Source organism: Carassius carassius, chromosome 14 (assembly GCF_963082965.1).
Source record: "Carassius carassius chromosome 14, fCarCar2.1, whole genome shotgun sequence".
In the NCBI taxonomy this organism is placed as follows: Eukaryota; Metazoa; Chordata; class Actinopteri; order Cypriniformes; family Cyprinidae; genus Carassius; species Carassius carassius.
This window is the reverse complement of record NC_081768.1, coordinates 8,489,126-8,509,846: the sequence shown is the minus strand read 5'-3', so window position 1 is coordinate 8,509,846 and position 20,721 is coordinate 8,489,126. Positions and strand designations below refer to the sequence as shown.

The 20,721-nt window shown below is 36.6% G+C and overlaps 1 protein-coding gene across 1 annotated transcript; it reads right to left on the bottom strand.

Moving 5' to 3' along the window:
* Positions 1-7,628: 7,628 nt before the first annotated feature.
* Positions 7,629-20,667, bottom strand: LOC132156858 (DDB1- and CUL4-associated factor 5-like). The gene is made up of 8 exons (XM_059565910.1): positions 20,215-20,667; positions 17,787-17,930; positions 17,523-17,699; positions 16,056-16,185; positions 14,368-14,581; positions 11,769-11,835; positions 11,559-11,686; positions 7,629-9,306 (listed from the first exon to the last, which is right to left on the bottom strand). Exons 1-8 carry the CDS (start codon positions 20,420-20,422, stop codon positions 7,993-7,995), a joined length of 2,382 nt encoding a protein of 793 aa, XP_059421893.1. The 5' UTR covers positions 20,423-20,667; the 3' UTR covers positions 7,629-7,992.
* Between the last annotated feature and the right edge of the window lie 54 nt (positions 20,668-20,721).

Below are 20,721 nucleotides of genomic sequence, written 5' to 3'. Positions count from 1 at the left end.
GCCTACATATGAGAATGATTTCTCTAAAAGTTGACTTGCACTTTCACACAAAAATAAAGGCTTAAATGGGTCATATAATGTTGCTAAAAAGAACATTATATTGTGTATTTGGTGTAATGCAATGTGTTTATGCGGTTTAGTTGATGAATTTCCTCAGCAACCAGCACGGATCGGCTCTAGACATGATGAAGCGGATATTGTCCTCTTTTGGAAGGCCAAACAAAGCTGTTTCGCTTTCACAATGAAACACACACATGGAAGAAGCAGTGGCAGCAACAACAATACTACAGCAAGGATAAAAGTTTAACTTTTTTTCTTTGAGTGAACATTTGGCGGTGTTATGCAAATCTTCCCACACAGTGACGTAGATGTGGGGGTGTGTTTAAACGAGGCATTTTAAAGGGGCGTGGACAAGTCTTAAATTTGATAAAGAATATCTCTTTGGATTTGAGACTTTAGTCTTTGCAACTTTACAGATCTTCTTTATGCACCAAGAGCTTGTATCACTCCAAAGAGAAAGGAAAAATCATATGACCCCTCTAAAAACATGCCACACACATAAAGATGGTAAATGGTTCAAAAGACAAAGTGTTTGGATGTCTCATTAAGCATTAAATGGCATTTTGAAAATATAGGCTTTTTGCAGTCCTTGGTATTTAAAAGACCTAGTGAATCTGCTTTAAAGATCATGAAGATTGACTTTGGGATTAGTCAGATAAATGTTTACACTGGACCTTTTGTATTTGTGCCAAGCTCAACATTCTGAAATTTATCTACTCAGAAATTATTCAAATAATTATATGTCATCTAAACATCTACAAAAACCGCTAACATTACCAACACCAGCATCAACAAAACTGCATATAGTGAGTGTAGACAGGCAGGGGCCACAGTTCATTGAATCATTTTACTAAATCCAGTAACACGTTTCACAACTAGACAGAGAAATTATGTCTGTTAGATGACCAAAACAAACTGGGCCACCTCATAAATTCAAAAGACCTGTTGCAAAATTTCAAAGGATAGTCCGTTGTTATCAGCATTCCTGGTGGTCCACCAGACACACACACACACATTGCGAGATATTACACAACAGAATGTCTCATTTACATGCATAGCTCCAACATGGATCACACAGACACTCCCTCGCTCTCTCACACACAATTAAACACATTAAAAGTCAAACTTTCTATTCTCTACATCTATATTTTCACGCAAGCACAAAACTTATTCCTATTGTCTCCTGCCATGACATGAATGAAGCACAACAGGCAGACCATGCTATGGAGCAGTTTGAAAGCATTCTGGCTATAATATAGCACAAACTGGTACTAACACCCCCTGCCCCTCTTGAGTGTGAAACTCAACAGTATCTAGAGCTGTTGTCACAATGTTCCTGATAAGATGCTGGCTGCCTTGATGAAGACAAACCCTGTGAAATATTATCACACTTTTAAAAGTATAAGAATAACCAACCCCCTTATGATTACAATGACTTTAAGAAGGCACAAGGGTACAAATAATTCATTTCCTGTTGATAACAGAGTGTGTTACAGCTGATTCAGACAGACTGAGAAGATTAACAATGGTACAGGATTGAAAAACGAAAACACAATCAGGTGCTGACAGCTGAGCAAAAACATCATCATCCTTCTGTCACCTCACCCTCCCACACACAAAAGGATTTTTACTTTAGTATCTCTTTATAAATGACCTATAAATTAAATCAGTAATAATAATAATAATAATAATAATGGATTACTTTTTAAACAATGCAAATAAATAAATGGCATATATGCCACATAAGCAGAAAGAAAGCTTGTCTTTTATTGTCAGAAATACTGTCTCCCAGCAATTGATTTTTGGGGTATTTTATTTTATCACTTTATTATTTGATTTTATCTGTATTCTGACCACATAAAACATGGTGATACATTTTAAATGAAACAGTTATTTAAAATACATTATCTTTCTGAATTATAGCTCTTACCTAGAGAATTCATAATCAGCATTAGCTGTTAATAATGTACAAGATATCCTTAACACAAGAAACTACATTTTACGGACAGAGGTACTAAAACTAGTAATACTAGAATAATATAACGATGATATTTATGGAAAAAAAACAGGGAGGTCATTTGCCCCCATATTTAAACCCTCAGGCTGATTTCTGGTCCTGGTCATGAGAAATAGCACAAGTAAAACTGGCCTGTGTTCTAATTAGAGGAACAAAACACAGTTCTAGAGATGTTTCATTTTAAAGGAGAGGTCATGTGAGGACAAATCACACTTCTACATGAAACATGAGAGGGTGTGTCTTAGTAACCGTATTCATGAATGACATCAGCCAAATAACTGTCAGTCAGCAATTCCAGTACAGCGCTTACCATTGGGTGGAGTTTCCTTATCGTGTTCTACAACAGAGAGACGATTCCATTTATGGCTGCCCTGAACTGTTCATCGAGGCATGAGCAGTGTGGGGAGTGGAAACGCTGTATAGCTCATTTCCTAAAGGGAGACCTGTTCCTCATCTGCAGGCTTTCATTAAACAAAAACGAGTGATTCTGTGAGTTCTCTTGAATGGGGTCAGTTGAATCTGTTCAGCATCAGCCGCAGGAACGTTTCTGCAGTTATTTCGTGTCAAACTCAATAACTGCATTTTGATTCACAGGGCTCCAACAAAGGGTTCACTGCTCTTTGCAAAACAGTCAGGGGATGTCTGTAAGATTGCGATTTTATTTGACACAATTAGTTCATTTTCATCAGTCTGCAATGTCAACAAACAGACAACACCTGAGTCACAGATTAGGGGCTGCAATGATGACATCATATGCCTCACACACACATACACACACTACCCTCACCAAGGATGCAGTTATTTAATTAGAAATACAGTAAAATATTATGAAATATTTTAAGAAATTAAAACAATTGTTTTGTTGCTTAATATTCCCGTGAAAACATATTTAAGGATTTATATATGAATTGAAAGTTTAAAAGAATAGCATTTAACCATGTAGCCCATGTAACAAAACAAGTGTCACTTATTATCAATCAATGCATCCCTGCTGAACTTATTTCAGAACAAAACTAATAGATAGATAGATAGATAGATAGATAGATAGATAGATAGATAGATAGATAGATAGATAGATAGATAGATAGATAGATAGAGTTTAGTCTAACCAGATGCCAAACTTTGTGCAGTACTGAGGTAGTGAACAATGGCTTATGGGTAAATTTTGTATAAACTGTCCCTGCAATTTTTAATCTCACTTTAATGTTGATGTAAAAAAGAAACCTGATTTATTGGAATTTGCTATAGGGACTATCAATCAATCAACTGTAGAGGAAGAGATTAAGACAACAAGCCCTGCATTGAACTACATTAGTATATGCTCTCATTAATCTTTCCATTGGCCCTTCAAGCCGCTCCAAGACAGATGGAGAGCAGATACCAATGCATCACCATGGTGACAATTCTCACATCGGAATATCTTAGAACACTCACCCAGAAATTACAGCAGTCTACTTCCTGTTTGATGATGATAAGAATCATAGAAAGGTAAAGATAGATGCCACATTCGAGACACGTCCGCCATCTTGGAACAGTCAATAGCACCTTTCACACATGCAGACTTTACTGATAAATTACGGTTAAGACAGAGATTGTGTATGAACAGGACCTTTTCAAAAAAGATGATAAATTCGTTCTGTCAATTTACCAGTATGAGAAGTTTTAACTGGTAGCCTAATGTCCTCTTTGTGAATGCAGAACGAGGTTACCTGTATGAGCATGTACAAGTTTAGAATACTCTGACGTAAGACATCTACTCTGGGCTGATCCAGAGCTGTTGAAATTCAAAATAAATAACTTTCTGACACAGATGACGTATTTATTCTGGCAGTGTCATTTAGTTTTTTTTTTTTTTTTTTTTACCAAGAATATTGGTCAAACTTTAGTGTCCGATTCTCAGTATTAACTAGTTGGATATTAGCATGAATATTCATGGGATATTGTCTGTTTATTAAAAAGTACCTATTATCTTATTCTGCAAGACATTCTAAACCTATAATCCTACCTAATTCTTAAAATTAACAGCTACTTTACCAAGTATTAATAAGCAGTAATTAGGAGTATATTGATGCAAAAGCAATAGTTAATAGTTCGTTAATAGGGAGAATTGGACCCTGATCGAAAGAATTAAAATAACAGTTTCATGTCTATCATTATATCATTAACTTGTCGAAGTTGATATAGGATTTAGAAAGTAATTAGGGTAACACTTTCTATGAAGTTCATATTTATAATACATTATAAGGGTATTCTTAGGGCATTATAATGAATGCATAATGCATTATAAAAAAAAACGTATAATATGCTATATAATCTTATGTATATTTTGTTTAGAACAATTTTATTTACTTATTTGTGGTTATAGCTTTTAAGAGTATGATGATTTATAACACACAGTGAAAATGCATCCACTTAAGTTACAATGTGTTATAGTTCTCATAGTTATAATGTATTTTAAGTAGTGTTGTCAATCGATTAAAATATTAAATCGCGATTAATCACATGATTGTCATGAGTTAACTTGAGATTAATCGCAACTTAATTCGCACATTTTATCGGTTCTAAATGTGCCTTAAATTAATGCTTTTCTAGTTTTTAATAGTCTAATTAACTTGGACATGGACAATTATGGATGCTTTATGCAAATTACTGTTATTAGTGAAACCATAGTCAGCATAAAGAATGAAGAAAAGACATGTTTCAAAGATGTCATAGATGTTTTTCAAAGAACTTGTTCATGTCTATTAGACACATGAAAAAAAAAAACACAAATACCAGGTTCCCATTACTTCTCTTTCTTTGCACTGAGCAATACTTACACAAGCCTGCATACACTATTCGCACGACAGGGCAGCTCACTTCTTCTGAGAATGCAAAATGTACATTTATTATTTATTACATTTGATTGCCTCTCTGTGCCCACATACTGTATTTTGATGCAGCTAAATTCTCAATAAAATGGTTTTCATCGAAATATTTTCAGTTAGTTTTATGAAAATAATTAATATGTTTATTATATAATTATACATTATATCATTAATATGAAATAGTGACTGAATCGTGACACATTGAGACTAAATAACTGGCTCTCCCTTCCATGATGATAATCTGCACAATCTGATTTATAATCAAACCGTCTTCTGATCAAATCAAATAGGCTACGCATAGGATAAAGGCAATAGGGATGTCAATCCCATGGCAGAAACATAATTAGTGTAGCTTCTGTTCCAACCAAGTAAAATTAATTTGTTTAACCCAAGCTAAAGAATAATAATGCAGATTTTATCAGATATAATGGAAGTACAACATTATGAAATGCATTATTTGAATGCTTGGCCAAAGAGATGTGTCTTTAATCTAGATCTAAACAAAGAGAGTGTGTCTGAACCCCGATTGTTATCAGGAAGGCTATTCCAGAGTTTGGGAGCCAAATGTGAAAAAGCTCTACCTCCTTTAGTGGACTTTGCTATCCTAGGAACTACCAAAAGTCCAGCGTTTTGCGACCTTAGGGAGAGTAATGGATTGTAGCGTGGTAGAAGACTAGTTAGGTATGCAGGAGCTAAACCATTAAGGGCCTTGTAGGTAGGTAATAATATTTTGTAACTAATATGGAACTTAATAGGTAACCAGTGCCGAGACTGTAAAATTGGGGTAATATGATCATATTTTCTTGACCTGGAAAGGACTCTAGCTGCTGCATTTTGGACTAACTGTAGCTTGTTTATTGAAGATGCAGGACAACCACCTAGAAGTGCATTACAATAGCCCAGTCTAGAGGTCATGAATGCATGAACTAGCTTTTCTGTATCAGAAACAGGTAACATGTTTCGTAGCTTGGCAGTATTTCTATGATGGAAGAATGCAGTTTCTTAACATGGGAAATAGGATTTACAAAAGTCAAGTTGCTGTCTAATATAAAACACAGATTTTTGACTGCAGAGGAAGTAACAGTACATCCTTTTAGTTGAAAGTTGTAATCCAAAAGATTCTGTGTACTGTTTTTGGTCCAATAAGTAATATCTCTGTCTTATCCTAATTAAATAGGAGAAAATTATTGGTCATCCAATCTTTAACATTTTAAACACACTCAGCTTAGATAATTATGAAGTTTCACCTGGTCTTGTTGAGAAAAATATTTGGGTATCATCAGCATATAAGTGGAAACTAATCCTGTATTTTCTAATAATATTTCCAAGGGGCAATATGTATACTGAAAATAGCAGAGGACCTAGGACAGATCCTTGTGGCACTCCATATTTTACTGTTGATAAAGGAGGTGACTCCCCATTTGAATAAACAAAGTGGTAGCGATCGGACAGGTAGGATCTAAACCTTCTTAGAGCCTGCCCTTGAATACCTATATAGTTTTGTAATCGATCTATGTCATGATCTATGGTGTCGAATTCAGCACTTAGATCAAGTAAAACTAGCAATTTGGTTATTTTCTATGAGTTTGTGGATATGCTCCGCCCTGGCAGCTTTTAGAGCCTGTCTGTAGCTGGAAATACTGTTTTTCCACACAATGCTAAAAACTTTGTTAGTTTTTCTCCATTTGCACTCAAGACTACGAGTTTTTTTCTTCTCTTAATGTGTCAAGATATATAGTCCATTATGACTGTAAAAGAAGTTTTAAAATGGTATTCATTGTGTGTTATAAAAAAATCGTAATCTTAAAAGTTATAACCACAAATGCATAAGGATTATAATTATGATTATTTATAAGATGATATATTATAAGGTTTTTAATGCATTATGCATTCATTATAAAGCCTTAAGAATACCCTTATAATGTATTATAAATATGGGCTTCATATAAAGTGTTACTGTAATTAGTAATAAGTAATTTGTACAGTAATCTAATTACATTGTTGAAGATGTAATTAGTAAATAGTGGGCCTAATTAATTACTTTCTAAAGGAACTTACCCAAATCTGTATACCGGTGAACCTGTTGTGATAATTTTACAGCAATTTACTGGTATGACTATGTGAAAGGAAAGGGGCTAATGTGTTGTCACTCAAAAAAAAAAAAAAAAAAAAGAAACACAACATTGTGCAGCCTCTGGCTGTAAAAAAAAAACATTTAAATTAAGATATAAGATAAACTAAGCAGGTAAGAATGTGTTGGTTTTTGTTTTTAATTTGTATTAATGCAATACTAAAGTTTTAATGCAACATTAATACAACTACAGTTTTTTAAACGATAGTGCCTGTTAAATGTTGTGTTAGCTAACGGCTTCATCTTGTTGCATTGGGTTATTTTAGCAAAATCACCTGCTGAAGTCATCTACAGATATAGATATTCATGCATGCGTATAACTAAGAGTTGGAGACAGGCAACTTACATATAACGCTTACATATAGTGGCCCAAAGAAACAGACGCTAATAGGGCATCTACCTAAACATATCTATGATTAGAATGGACAATGAGAAAGAAGAGACATAACAAGACTGTTTCTATGAAAACACTGGAACAGAACTTTAATGCACAACTCTCATTGAGCTACTGCTCAATGAGGTTACCATGAAAACACTGTTTTTCAAGCCCCACCCCTCCCCCCCCCAACCTCCCCACCTCAGTTCCTCAAAAACAGGTATCCTTTTAGAAATGCTCACAAATCCCTTTTTTTCTCACAGCTCAAAAACAAAACCGGAACCCCCAGCATAAAGGTTACAGGTGCAATAGAACTGAAATATTACAAAACCAAAAGCACTGCAATTACTTTTTTCTTCCAATAACATATTAATATCACTAATATCTTTTTTTTAGTGTCATCACTGTGGTGTGACCCCAGAATACATGACATCAGGTAAAGAGAAAAGGGGAAGTTGGTTAAAAAAGAATAAACCAAAAGCGTCCAAAATAAACAACTCAAAAAAAGTTTGACTCTGAGTCAATGAGTTGTGCTGTGACATCACCACTTTTTCGCCCTCTTCTCCGATGGAGAATCCTCCTCGTCTCCTGAGTCTGAACAAGTCCGTTTCCCAGCAACACTGGAGATCTCCCTTCCAGAGGGCTCCCCCTGGTTTCTGGAGTCGCCAGAGTTCTTACTAAGTTCTGCCCCAGAGCATTCTGGGTGAATAGAGTCTGCGCGGTTCTCATCTGCATGTGGACGACCGTTAACCCCAGTTGCTGTGGTGCGACTGCTGAGTGTCACATTTATTTCCTCCACAGCACTTAACTCTTCCCCGCTAGTTCTCCCTCGCTCTGGTTCCTCCCCAGACTCTGTGAGAAAGCCCACTCGAGATTTTGCCCTCTCCACAGGAGCGTCACCACCTGAGAATGAGGAAGGGAAGCGGCGCCTACATCTGGACCGCGTTTGTCTGTCCGATAAGTGCGTGGGACTTGAGCCGTGTCCACTTGGTTTTTCTTTTCCATGATTCCTGAAAGATCGACCTTCGTCGCCTGAGGACGAAGAGGGTGATGACTGATCATGGATGGCAATGTTGGGATAGTTGGAGGAATCTGTTGCACCGTGAAGATTTTGGGCTGAGTCTCTTCCTGAAATGCCCACATGGCGCCTCCATCTGGCTGCATTGCGTTGTCGCATCCTGCTCCTGCGCAGCTCCTCATCGACACCGTCAGTGCTAGAGGAGGAGCTAGAAGATGAGCTAGAGGAGGAACTAGAACTGGAGGCCACGCCTGCTGAGGAGGCGTGGCTGGAAATGCTCGAGTTCTCACGTGGACTTGGAGATCTGGGACGGGGCATTGGGTCCAACCAGAAGCCACTAGAATCTGAGTCCTCGTTCACAAGGTCTAGCAGAAACGCAGACGAACGAGGCCTCATTCGACTCCTCTGCGACACGCTCCTATCTTGATTGGTCTGCTCGCTCCCAGACGCATCCGGTCCGGCCAATGAGGATGAAGAGGAGTGGTCAGAGTCACTCTGATGAGCAGCGGATACATTTGCAGGAGATCGTGGCGTGGATCGCGTGGAGCGTGTGGACCGTCGAGCTCTTGCATGCAGCTGTAGAATGGCGCCCTCGCTCAAATCGCTGTCTGAGTCCGAGCTCCACCCCTCAATCTCACGCCGAACCAGCGAGTCAAAGAAAGCCATCATTCGGGGGTCTTCCTGCACTGATTGGCTGACGTAATCATGTGACAGGCCACTTCCGCTGTTGAGGACCAGGCTTATGTATTCCTCATGAGTGTAGAGAGAGCGAGACTTGTCCTCCACCAGGCCTTCCAGATCACCAACACTATCTGGCTGCTGATATGGACTCCATACCTACATAGACAAGGGAAGCTAATTAGGCCCATTTATTAGGCACTTATTTAGTATTTAACAAGTGACTTTCTTTCGATATATATATATATATACACACACACACACACACATACTAGTGTGCATGGATAAAGTGTTTTCCATTTTTAAGATTTGTTTCATTTCTTACTGTCAATATCTGCAACTTCATGATTAATCTAATTATTATAATTTAACATTTCATACACTACTGTTTAAAAGATTAGGTCAAATAAAAAAAAAAATACAGCAACGACGCATTAAACTGATCAAACCTGACAATAAAGACATTTAAATTACAAAAGGTTTCAATTTTAAATAAATGCTGTTCTTTAAAATATTCTATTCATCAAAGAATCCTGTATTTAAAAATTGATAATATTAAGAAAATGTTTCTTGAGCATATTAGAATGATTTCTGAAGGATCATGTGACACTGAAGACTGGAGTAATGATGCTGAAAATTCAGCTTTGTCATCACAGGAATAAATTCTGTTTTAAAATACATTAAAATAAAAAAAAGTTATTTTAAATGTTAAATGTTAATAAAATTTACAAATTATTTTTACTGTATTTTTGATTAAATATAGTCTGGTCAGCATAAGAGATTATTTCAATAACATAAAAAATATTCCACACGCAGTTGACATGCATCAGTGTTAAAGCACAATGTGAGAGTCTGCTTTTGTGGTTACGCTACAGTTTTTCGAAGTCACTGCTCATATGCGAGTGTGAAACAGGCCTTAACACCCCAGAATTGTTCAAGAATTAATATAACTGAATGTGTATAAATCACTGTTGTCACTTCTATGTCTGCACAAACATAGCAGATGTGTATCTGTTTGTGTGTTGCAAAAAACATGCCATGCTGATCTCTGACAAACTTGACTCTTGAGTTTAATAAATAAGAACAGGTCCACAGCGTTCAAGTGTTACTCAACATCTCCTGCCTGCCAAACAAGATTTCACAAGAACCACCAGCAAAAGATACAGTCTCACTCAGTCTCACAATAGCACGACAACACAGAAGAAACAAACTCACTTAGAACATGAAAGCTGGATAAGGACATCGAAAAAAGGAGACCTTGTGGTCATGATGACATCGCGACAAGTAACCACTGATTGTGTTATATTTTTTAGGAAGCTGCAGCTGCGAAGCTGTAACTCTCTCCTTCATAATGATATAAGCAAATAAACTGTGAAAGGTCAGTGAGACAGGTAAAGTGTGAGACGGACAAAATCATTCCGAGATTCTGTGCCTTTAGGGTTTTAGGTGAGGCTCAACCAGCGACAGCAGAAATTCATTTAAGACTAAATGTAGGACAGACACAAGTTCAGACATGATGATCTTTCTAAAACACGCAGAATCTTTTTTATCTGTGTGTGTGTGTGTGTGTGGCAGGTCTGCTCGTGTCAGGCAGAAATAGTTTACCTAGAAATCACATAACGTCCATTTATTCACCCTCATGTTCCAAACCCGTATGACTTTCTTCCGCGTAACAGAAAATCTAAATATATATGATTTCTATAAGTTTGAATGCTTACACTGCTCTCTTGCACAAAATCTAAATGAATGTCAACAGATGCTGTTCAGCTTGAAATGTGATAAAAAAAATACACCTTAAAATGCCTTGTGGACTGTATTCATATGTTTGGGAAGTCGTGGCCTAATGGTTAGAGAGTCGGACTCACAATCGAAAGGTTGTGAGTTCAAGTCTCGGGCCGGCAGGAATTGTAGGTGGGGGGAGTGCATGTACAGTACAGTGCTCTAACATATTTTAAAATATAAGTTATACTTGTCTAGACCTATTTTATAAAATTATAAATGTCTTTGCGGTTATTTTTGATTAGTTTAATGTGTCCTTTATGAATTAAAGCATTCATTTATTTTACAAAAAAAGCATATTTGAGAACCAGCGGTGTCAAAAATGAGACTGGAGAGCTACAGTGAAGGGAAAGATTTTTAATAAACACCAACATAAATTTTCAGTTGACGTGGAATATACTACACAATTCATATGGATTACTTTTATAGTAACTTATATCCAACCATCCCAATTCATTTTTACAGTAGTGTGAAAAAACCAGAGTAAACATCTTTTTGTGATCCATTGAAGAAAGGTATAGAACAACGCGATGATAACTTATGACAGAATTTACTCCTAGAATCTCTTCTGTTTAGTTTGTTCTGATGCTCAATATGTTTGTTGTAATGTTTGTATAAGAGTAACAACTAACCTTAATGACCTTCTCCACCCCCGAGGAGCAGATCATGTACGTGTGAGGGTTAAAGCGGACCTGATTCACAATGGACCGATGACCTTTCAGAACCATAAAAGCCCCATTCACCACTCGACCCGGACCTCCTGTCGAGACAGAGAGAGAAAGAGTCCATAAATAATAATAACATTAGACACGGTTAGCCTGTGCATGAGTGACTGGGTTTACCTGCTTCAGGGTCACTGGGGATTCTCCACATGTAAAGGTTAAAATCATCTGAGCCAGACAAGATGTACTGAAAAGACATAAATATATATTATCACACACACACACACACACACACACTAACCAATAATGTTACAGTGATCTAGAGAAATATGACACGGTCTGCAAAGAGAAGTTTCAAGAACTACGGTATGTTAATTATTACATTTACATATTATAGTAACATTCAAACATTGAGAAAAAAAAATTACTTGATTAAATTGATTAAGTTACAGTAAATGCATTTATAATCTTTAAAAAATATTTCTATTTAAAATAAATGCTGTGTTGTTCCGAATAAAGGTTCTTGATACTTTCTATTCACCAAAGAATCTTGAAAAAAAATTATCACTTTTTTTTTAAGAAATTAATACTGTTATTCTGTAATGATGCATTAAGTGACAGCAGAGATTTATATTGTAAAATAAATAAGGACCTTCTATTAAAAAGGTTTCCACAATCACAATTTGCACAAAAATATTAAGTAGCACAACTGTTTTCAACATTGATAATAATAATTAATATTTCTTAAGCACCAAAACACCATCTTAGAATTAATTCTTTAGGATCATGTGACACTGAAGACTGAAGTAATAGCTGCTGAAAATTCAGCTTTGGCAACACAGAAATGAACAACATTTTAAAATATATTAAAATAGAAAACGGTTATTTTAAATTGTAATGATATTGCACAATATTACAGTATTGCAGCCTTGGTGAGCATCTAAGACTTTGCTCAAAAAAATTTAAATGGTAGTTTATAAATAACATAGAAAATTAACTTTATTTATAGCGGGAAAAACAAAAAGTTTTTCCCCAAGAGGAGGTTTTCAGACACATTTATCTAATTTCTGAAAACAGTTTTGAGTAAAATAAACACCCTGAGCTGTTCAGATGTTTTAGGGAAGAGAATCCATCGTTCTGTAGAAGGTGGAATACAGAGAGAGAGAGAGAGCAGAAACATCTGGACAAACACACAAAAAATCCAAACACAGAACCCAAGAGACCAGAGCGCGCACACACACACACACACACACACAGAGAGAGAGGCAGAAGAGCATCTGCTGAGCTTTAGATTCATCATTGATAAAACAAGCTTCTACAAGCCATAACCCAACATTCCCTCACTGAACATACCTGAAAACACACACGCTCAACATCTACTGACACACACATCCACCAACCCACAAACATGTACACACATGCACACAAAACCTCTCCTGTGCAATCAGCGATCTGTCACATACACACACACTTATATTACCCACTACCAGATGTATTAAAGGGACTGGTTAAGTTAGTTCACTCTACATTGTTCAGACAGCCAGATAGATGGAAAAACGGATTTGATTTATTAGAAATGGGTCATTTGGACATTCAGTTAATTCTGTTATGCTCTATCTAGCAGTTTCTGAATAAAAGATGTGAATCTCTAAGTTAACCAGTCTGACAGGCGTCTGATGGTTATGACCTTAAACCAGACTAATTATGCTGATGAAGTTAGGAATTAAAATATAAAATAAATAAATTATACTTTTTAAAATATGATTAAAGATAATCTCAGCAGCCATAGTTAAATCAGCAGCTTAAAACAGCAGATTTTTTCTACATGGAACAGGTTGTCTTTTGGTGGGTGCCATGTTGAGATCACTTGACAAGCTGAGTACCATTGCCTTTCATTCATGGGGACCTTACTATTATCAAAAATAAATAAAAATAGGTAATTTGTGAAATATTTACTATAATATTTGACCCTGGACAACAAAACCAGTCATAAGGATAATTTTATCTGAAAGTTGAACAAATAAGCTTTCCATTGGTGTATGGTTTGTTAGGATCGGACAATATTTGGCCGAGATACAACTATTTGAAAATCTGGAATCTGAGGGTGCAGAAAAATCTAAATATTGAGAAAATAACCTTTAAATGAAGTTCTTAGCAATGCATATTACTAATCAAAAATTAAGTTTTGATATATTTACAGTAGGAAATTTACTAAATACTAAATATCCTAATGAATTTTGCCATTAAAAAAACAAAAAAAATTGTTATATACATTGTATAGTGCTTCCTATAACTGGTTTTGTGGTCCAGGGTCGCATCACCAAATATATGAGATTTGTTTGTGGAGTTGAAAGTTCGCTAAGATTTTTAAATGTGAAATTTGAAAGAATTCTGACCAGGCTGCATTTATTTGATCAAAAATAAAGTAGAACAATAATGCTGTGAAATATTATTACAATTTAAATAACTACATGTTTTCTATATGAATATTTTTTTAAATGTAATTTATTCCTGTGAAGGCAAAGCTACATATTTCAGCAGCTATTACTCCATGATCCTTCAGAAATCATTCTAAAATGCTGATTTGATATGCAACTTAGTGTCTGCTTGATTAAAAGTAATTCATTTATATTTGTAAAAAAAAAAAAAAAATTACATTGACCCCAGTTTTTTATAACAGTGATTTTTTTGTTGTTGCAATTTTTGGATGGAAATCAATAAATGAAAGACACTTTTGTCCCACATCTACTGTAAGTTTTGAGTATCCTGTTTATCTAACCTGATCCTGGTCTCCAGCAAAGCAGCAACTCTTCATAGTACAGGAGTTGAAGTAGCCCTGGTTATCAAACTGGAAGCTGGGCAGACGAGAGTGGAGCTCGTACAGGACAGGAGGCAGACGTCTGCGCAGAGCCAGCAGCTGCGTTCCCATGCTGTTAAAACGCACGCTCATGGCACTCTGAAGAGACAAACTCCCTCCATACCGCAACAGAGAACTACAGCACAGAAAGAGAGAAAGAAATCAACCTCAAAGGAAATTAGGTTATTATAAAAGATCATTATTCAGCTTTGTGTTATTTCAGGAGATCATGTCTGCAGTGACCAATCTCTGAATCTTTACGCAAGCTCTACTGTCCTCTGCTGGTCTCAGTCAGTAGATCAGACAGCTATGATGATAAAGCTGGCCTTGTCGGCTAGACTGCAGTCCATATTTGGACCAAAGCAAACTTTCCAAGCTTTTATTGGACATATTTCAGCAACCCTTTTTGCTTATAAACACAGTTCTCTATAACACTTGATTCTGATTAACCAATTGCAGCCAAGACATACTTGTATAATGACACTAAACTGTTTATTTGAACAATGTCCATGGCAGCTATCTGAGTTACTTTCCTATTCCTCATGGCCCTCTGCAGTTGCTTTTTTCCCCACAAAAGAAAAAAAACTTTCAACTCAAATAAATATTTAATGTCCATTTATTAATATATTTGGTAAGCAGTTGTGCAATAACCAGGAAAAATTATAGTTAACAAGTTATTACCTGAAAAAAAAAAAAAACATTCAGTAATTTTTTTTAAATGTTTTTTATATTCACAAAGGATGAATTTGTTTAATCAAAAATACTGTTTAAATAATAATAATATTAATAATAATAATGTGAAATATTACTACAATTTAAAACAACCATTTACACCATAATTGAAGTCTACAGTGTTTCACAGTCAAACCAGGTTTAAAACAATGAAAATAGCACTTTTGGATAAACAAGGCAACATAATAGATGCACATGTGGAGGTAGAAAAACAAAGTTCTTTAAGACCCATGGGATTGCTTGTAATAAAGATTTAAATGCAAAAGAAAAGGCCCAGGAGCCGACTGTTTCTGTCAGTGGTTAGTTTTAAATTAATATTTTTGTGATAGCCTACTTTTAACATAAGAAATGTAGGCTATAGACTGTGTTTAAATGTTCAGCCACTTGCTTGGGCAAGTCAAATGCATTAAATATATATTTTTTACATGTATTATGTTTAAATGTGCCAATGTCGATTAAATACTGTATCACTGTGCTGTTAAAAAAAAAATCACTATGCTAAAAAAATATTTGGATTTGAAATTAAACTAATGGACAACATAATGGACGAATGTGGAGTTTGTGGTTTACATTCGTGAATTAGTACCAGACTAACCACCTCTGATTTACATACTAGTTCTTATTTTTCAAATGTTAAACTCTTACCCTAAAAATAAATTTATTAACAAAGTATTTACGGTGTTATATCATGAAATTACCAAGTGGAAGTGCTGATATGTGATAATTGTTCTGAAAATTGTTAAGCATCTCTCAATCCCTCTCAAACTTTCTTTTGATCATGTCTTTTAGACTTTGAAAGAAAACGTTAGAGTGATGGAATGTGATAGAAAGACTGTGACAGAATGTGTGCGCGTTTTTCAGACAAATCTCCATCTCACCTGCGGGGTTTGCGGATGTCCCACAGTCCCACCCCCTCTTTAGAGTTTGCAGTGGCCAGCAGACGGGGTTCTACTGGATTAAACATCACGCTGTGGAACGCTGAGGGGTAGTTGGCCAAGCAGAACGGTTCTAGAACACACAACAGAATTAGAATAACACCGGATCTAGAACAGTTCAGGATTTAGACGAAACAGAGGTTCTAGAATACACAAACACAGCACCAAATTAGCATATAAGAATGATTTCTAAAGGATTTCTTTGATTAAAGGTCCTATGACATGAAAATTTAACTTTCTGAGGTTTTTTTAACATTATAATGAGTTTCCCTAGTCTGTACATGGTCCCCAAGTTTCTAGAAATTCTAATCGGTGTAAATCGAGATTTTGCTATCTTTCTCTGCCTTTGAGAAAATGGAAGCTCAAACGGGCTGATCTTGAATCTCCTCTTTGTGACGTTATAAGGAGAAATGTTACCTCCCCTTTCTCTGCTTTGCCCGCCCAAATATTTACATATAATTCAGTCGCAATGTCAGCACAGGCGTTACAAACAGACTTTTATGATATGGATTCGACAGCACCACCACAAACAGTGAGTAGCGGTGTTCATTAATGCCTGATCTGTGATCAGTGATTTCTGATGTGTAGCTAATTCAAGTTCACACAGACTTGCTTTTTTTAAATCGTTTAATACTGTTTATGCATCAGTGAATCAAGCCAGTGACTAAACGATCAACCTTACGTTGTTTCTCTTAGTAGCATGAAACAAATCTGTTATTTAAATTCAATTGTGATTTAACTACAGAGAGCGATCAAAGAACACTCCCTTTTTTTTCGGAGCTGTCACACATCGCGAGTATATCTGCACACTTGCCTAAACTGCCGTTACAACGAATGACGCTGTTATGCTGCACAACAAAGCTCTTACTGTATTCATGTGGTGTATTCATGTGTTTGCTGTTAGTTGTGGTGAAAGCATTTTGTGAGAGAAAACGTGTTGCAATAATGACGAGATGACTGCATTCACGCGATAAACAGACTCTGTCTACTCAATGCTCATCACTGCAGCCTTTTATTCGAAAAAATAATTATATAATCAACACTTCCACGATTCGTTAATCTCGACAGCTGTAATAGTAAAAATATATATGTATATTTGAGAGGGGTTCCACATGTAATAGCATTTCGTATACAAAGATGTCAGCCAATCACAACAGTTGTCGTTTACTCGGAGTCTCACAGCAGACACGCCCCTTCAAACAGAGCATTCAAGCCAGAGGGCTAATATCAGGATATAAAAATGCTTTTTATTTCTAAATTTTAAATGTAAAAATCATACTAACAATATAAGTACACCTAAGGAAACATTAAAAAGCATTTAAAGAAAAGGAAATAATCTATGTCATGGGACCTTTAACCTTTATGTGTCATTAAAAAAGGGGGCCATATTAAAAACCATTGAATGTGCACCTCCATGTGGCGGTTCTCTCGTGTCCCATATGAGAACTCGGCCATCATCAGAGGAGCTGGCGAAGACGTTATCATTAACAGGACTGACGGACAGACCATACACAGCATCATCATGCAAAAAGACATTGAGCGTCTCGCCTCGTTCTACGTCGTGTAGAATCACCTGCTCATCATTTCCTGCAGCGAAAGACAGAAACATTAGACATTTGATCTCCCCTCTGTTTAAGCTGCAGCATCACGAACCTGAGCAGCTGCTTGTTTTACCTCCTGAGAAAACACGTTTGTTGGTGCTGTCAAATGCCAGGCAGAAGATGTTGGACAGGTGCTCCCCCTTCAACTTGATCGGTTTGGCTCGTGAGTGTATTGCTTTCTCCATGTGCCACAGCAGCACCCTGCGGTCATCTCCACCTACAACGCAACACATATTAATAGACTCACCAGAGAAGTGTTTCAGCATCACTCTCCTGAGGGTATGAAAGGAAGGTTATATGCACAATCTGGCTGGTTTACAGACACCAAAAGGCTTGTTCTCAACAGAAGTTCAGAAATTCATGGTCGTGATAACAAAAACATCATACTCCTGCTCTGATTTACTACAAAAGATGTTTTATTCTTAGCTGGTGCAAATATCTAAATGTGATTTAGACACTGCTCTGTGAATTCATCAAGAGTTGAGCTTTTTATTGTTAGAAATAAATATATAGCTACTTTAATCTTTACTCTCATTGTTAATTTTTATTTTATTTTATATTGTTTGTAAAATAATGCATAGATCTGGAGACTTGCAAAAAAGCTCTGACATGCTGTGGTGTAAGTGACAAACTTGAATGGCAGATCTGATCTATGAGCTATGTCCGTGAATACAATTCTGAGCCAACTGGAAAACACACAATTTGTATCTCATGAAAGAGATTCTTACAACACTGACAAGTGACAATATGCCATTTTAATCTTAAAAAATAAATACTGTTTATTCATTAAGGACGCATTAAATTGATAAAAACTAAAGATTTCTATTTCAAATAAATGCTGTTCTTTTAAGCTTTCTATTCATCAAGGCATCCTGAAATAAAGTGTTAAAGGTTTACACCACAAATATTAAGCAGCACAGCTGTTTACAATCATTGTTAATCATCAGATAAATATGTGCATGATGTCTCATGGATTATTTTTATGTGTCACTGAAGATTGGAGCTTAGCATTACAGTAATAAATTACATTTTAAAAGATATATGAAATTGTAATATTGCACAATATTAATGGTGAGCATGAGAGACTTCTTTCAAAAACATTTAACAATTCTTACCAACCCCAAACTTATGAACAGTAGGTGTAGTCTGTTATTGAGAGAATATACAGATTGACGTTTTATTTAAATAAGTGGATTTCCACTAGAGCCTTTGTTAAAGATGTTGACAGCATCCTACTGCTGTTTTAGTCTCTTCTGTTGTGTAAAATGAAACTGAAATTTCAGGGTTTTGCAGTTAGTTTCACAGTGAAACTAAGGTTAAGATAATCTAAAGAAAAAAAAAATACATTCTAGCTTCAAAATCTTCTTTTTAAGTGCTGTGACCCATGGATTTACATACCTTCTCTAGTCTTTACTGGAGTTATAAATATTTTAAACAGAATGAAATTAGAGCTACTCTCTAGCTGATAAAATACTTTAAAGTCAAGCATTGCTAGAAAACTTTTCCAGGCCTTGAAACCACCATTTTAAAATGTTCTGGTATTTCCTGATTTCCAGGTAAGGAGCACCATACTGAACATGCCTAATGTAAAGACTGAAAATATGCATGTGCAAAAGCATACAAAGGACTTGAGCAGGAAAGAATGTGTGAAGCCAAAAGAATCAGTAACAGCTGCAACCAATTAATGAGTCAGCAAGAAAAAAAGTCCGACTGAAACTATTGAGGCCCTTCTACAGTCTGGACCACCTACAAAGGTGCATTCACTAGTTTGTTTAGGTTTATCTGGCTCTCATTTGTACTAATAGTAGGCTTCTAGTGATAAAGACTTCATAGCGACTTCAGCCTGGATGGATAAAGTTTGTGAACAAGTCTTTGAATGCATTTTTGGATGCAGTTCTAACAAGTTGCAGCGACTGTATCTGGGACAGGCTTTTTTCTTTTTTTCAGTGTGGCGACTTTGACTGTGTTTGCAGTTAGTGTTTAATGTCATAGCATGGTAGACCTTTTTACTGTTTGTTATAACACAAGTCACTTAGTAAACTATCAGTAACTATTGTTTTGCAATAAGGCTGGTCACGTGGTGTCAACATGGTTACGCCCATTACGGGGCGACCCACTTCATGCAGAATTAAAAAAAGCTCTTTCTAGAAGACTGATCTTCAGCTCATGTGGATGTGCATTATGTAATCTAATATCATTTTAGACGACATTACTCTAGTCATTGCGTTTCTTTGTGTATTTTTTTTTTTTACTCAGTGCAGCCTTAACATGACACTGACAGAAAGACCGAAACCGTTTTTTTGGGGGCAATGCCCAAAAAAAAAAAAGAGGAGGAAGAAGAAATAAAAAAAAAACATGCATGCACAATTTGACAAATTGAAGTTGTCAAGGCAATCCTGTCAATGCATGTTTTATTGTTCATGTCTGTTCTCTACTCCTGTCCGTCTTCCTCTCGCTGACCCACATTAGTAAGATCAGCGTGCGGAACCGGAGGATCTTACCGGACACCAGCCACTGGCCTCCATTGTTGGAGAACTCGATGGCGTTGACGCAGCCGAAGTGGCCGAGCATGTCCTTCTTATAGAGGCTGGAGCAGCCGGCCAGTCTGCGCCGCTGAAAGTCCTCCTTCAGCTGCGGCTGTCCGACGATCGTCCTGCGGGAGAGGAACCCGACGGCGCTCCGCATGCCGCAGCCCCGCACCTTCTTCATCTCTCCTCCGGTAAACGAGTCTCAACGCCGCCGCTAGAGTGTTCCGGCCGTCATGGGTTTGAGCTCGGGTATGATTCGGTGGATTCTGCTACGGCTGGAGGATGTACCGTTACATGTTTGCTCAGTAAAGCATGAAAGTGCGCAGCAAAAACAGAAGGTTGTTTAGAGTCCCACCGACCGCCGGCACTTCCTGCTCCGGTGCAAGGGTGATGACGTCACGAGCGGATCACTCACCGAACCAGAACCGCTGCTGTACTTTCTGATTGAGTGTTATATAATATGTTTCAGTTTATATAATG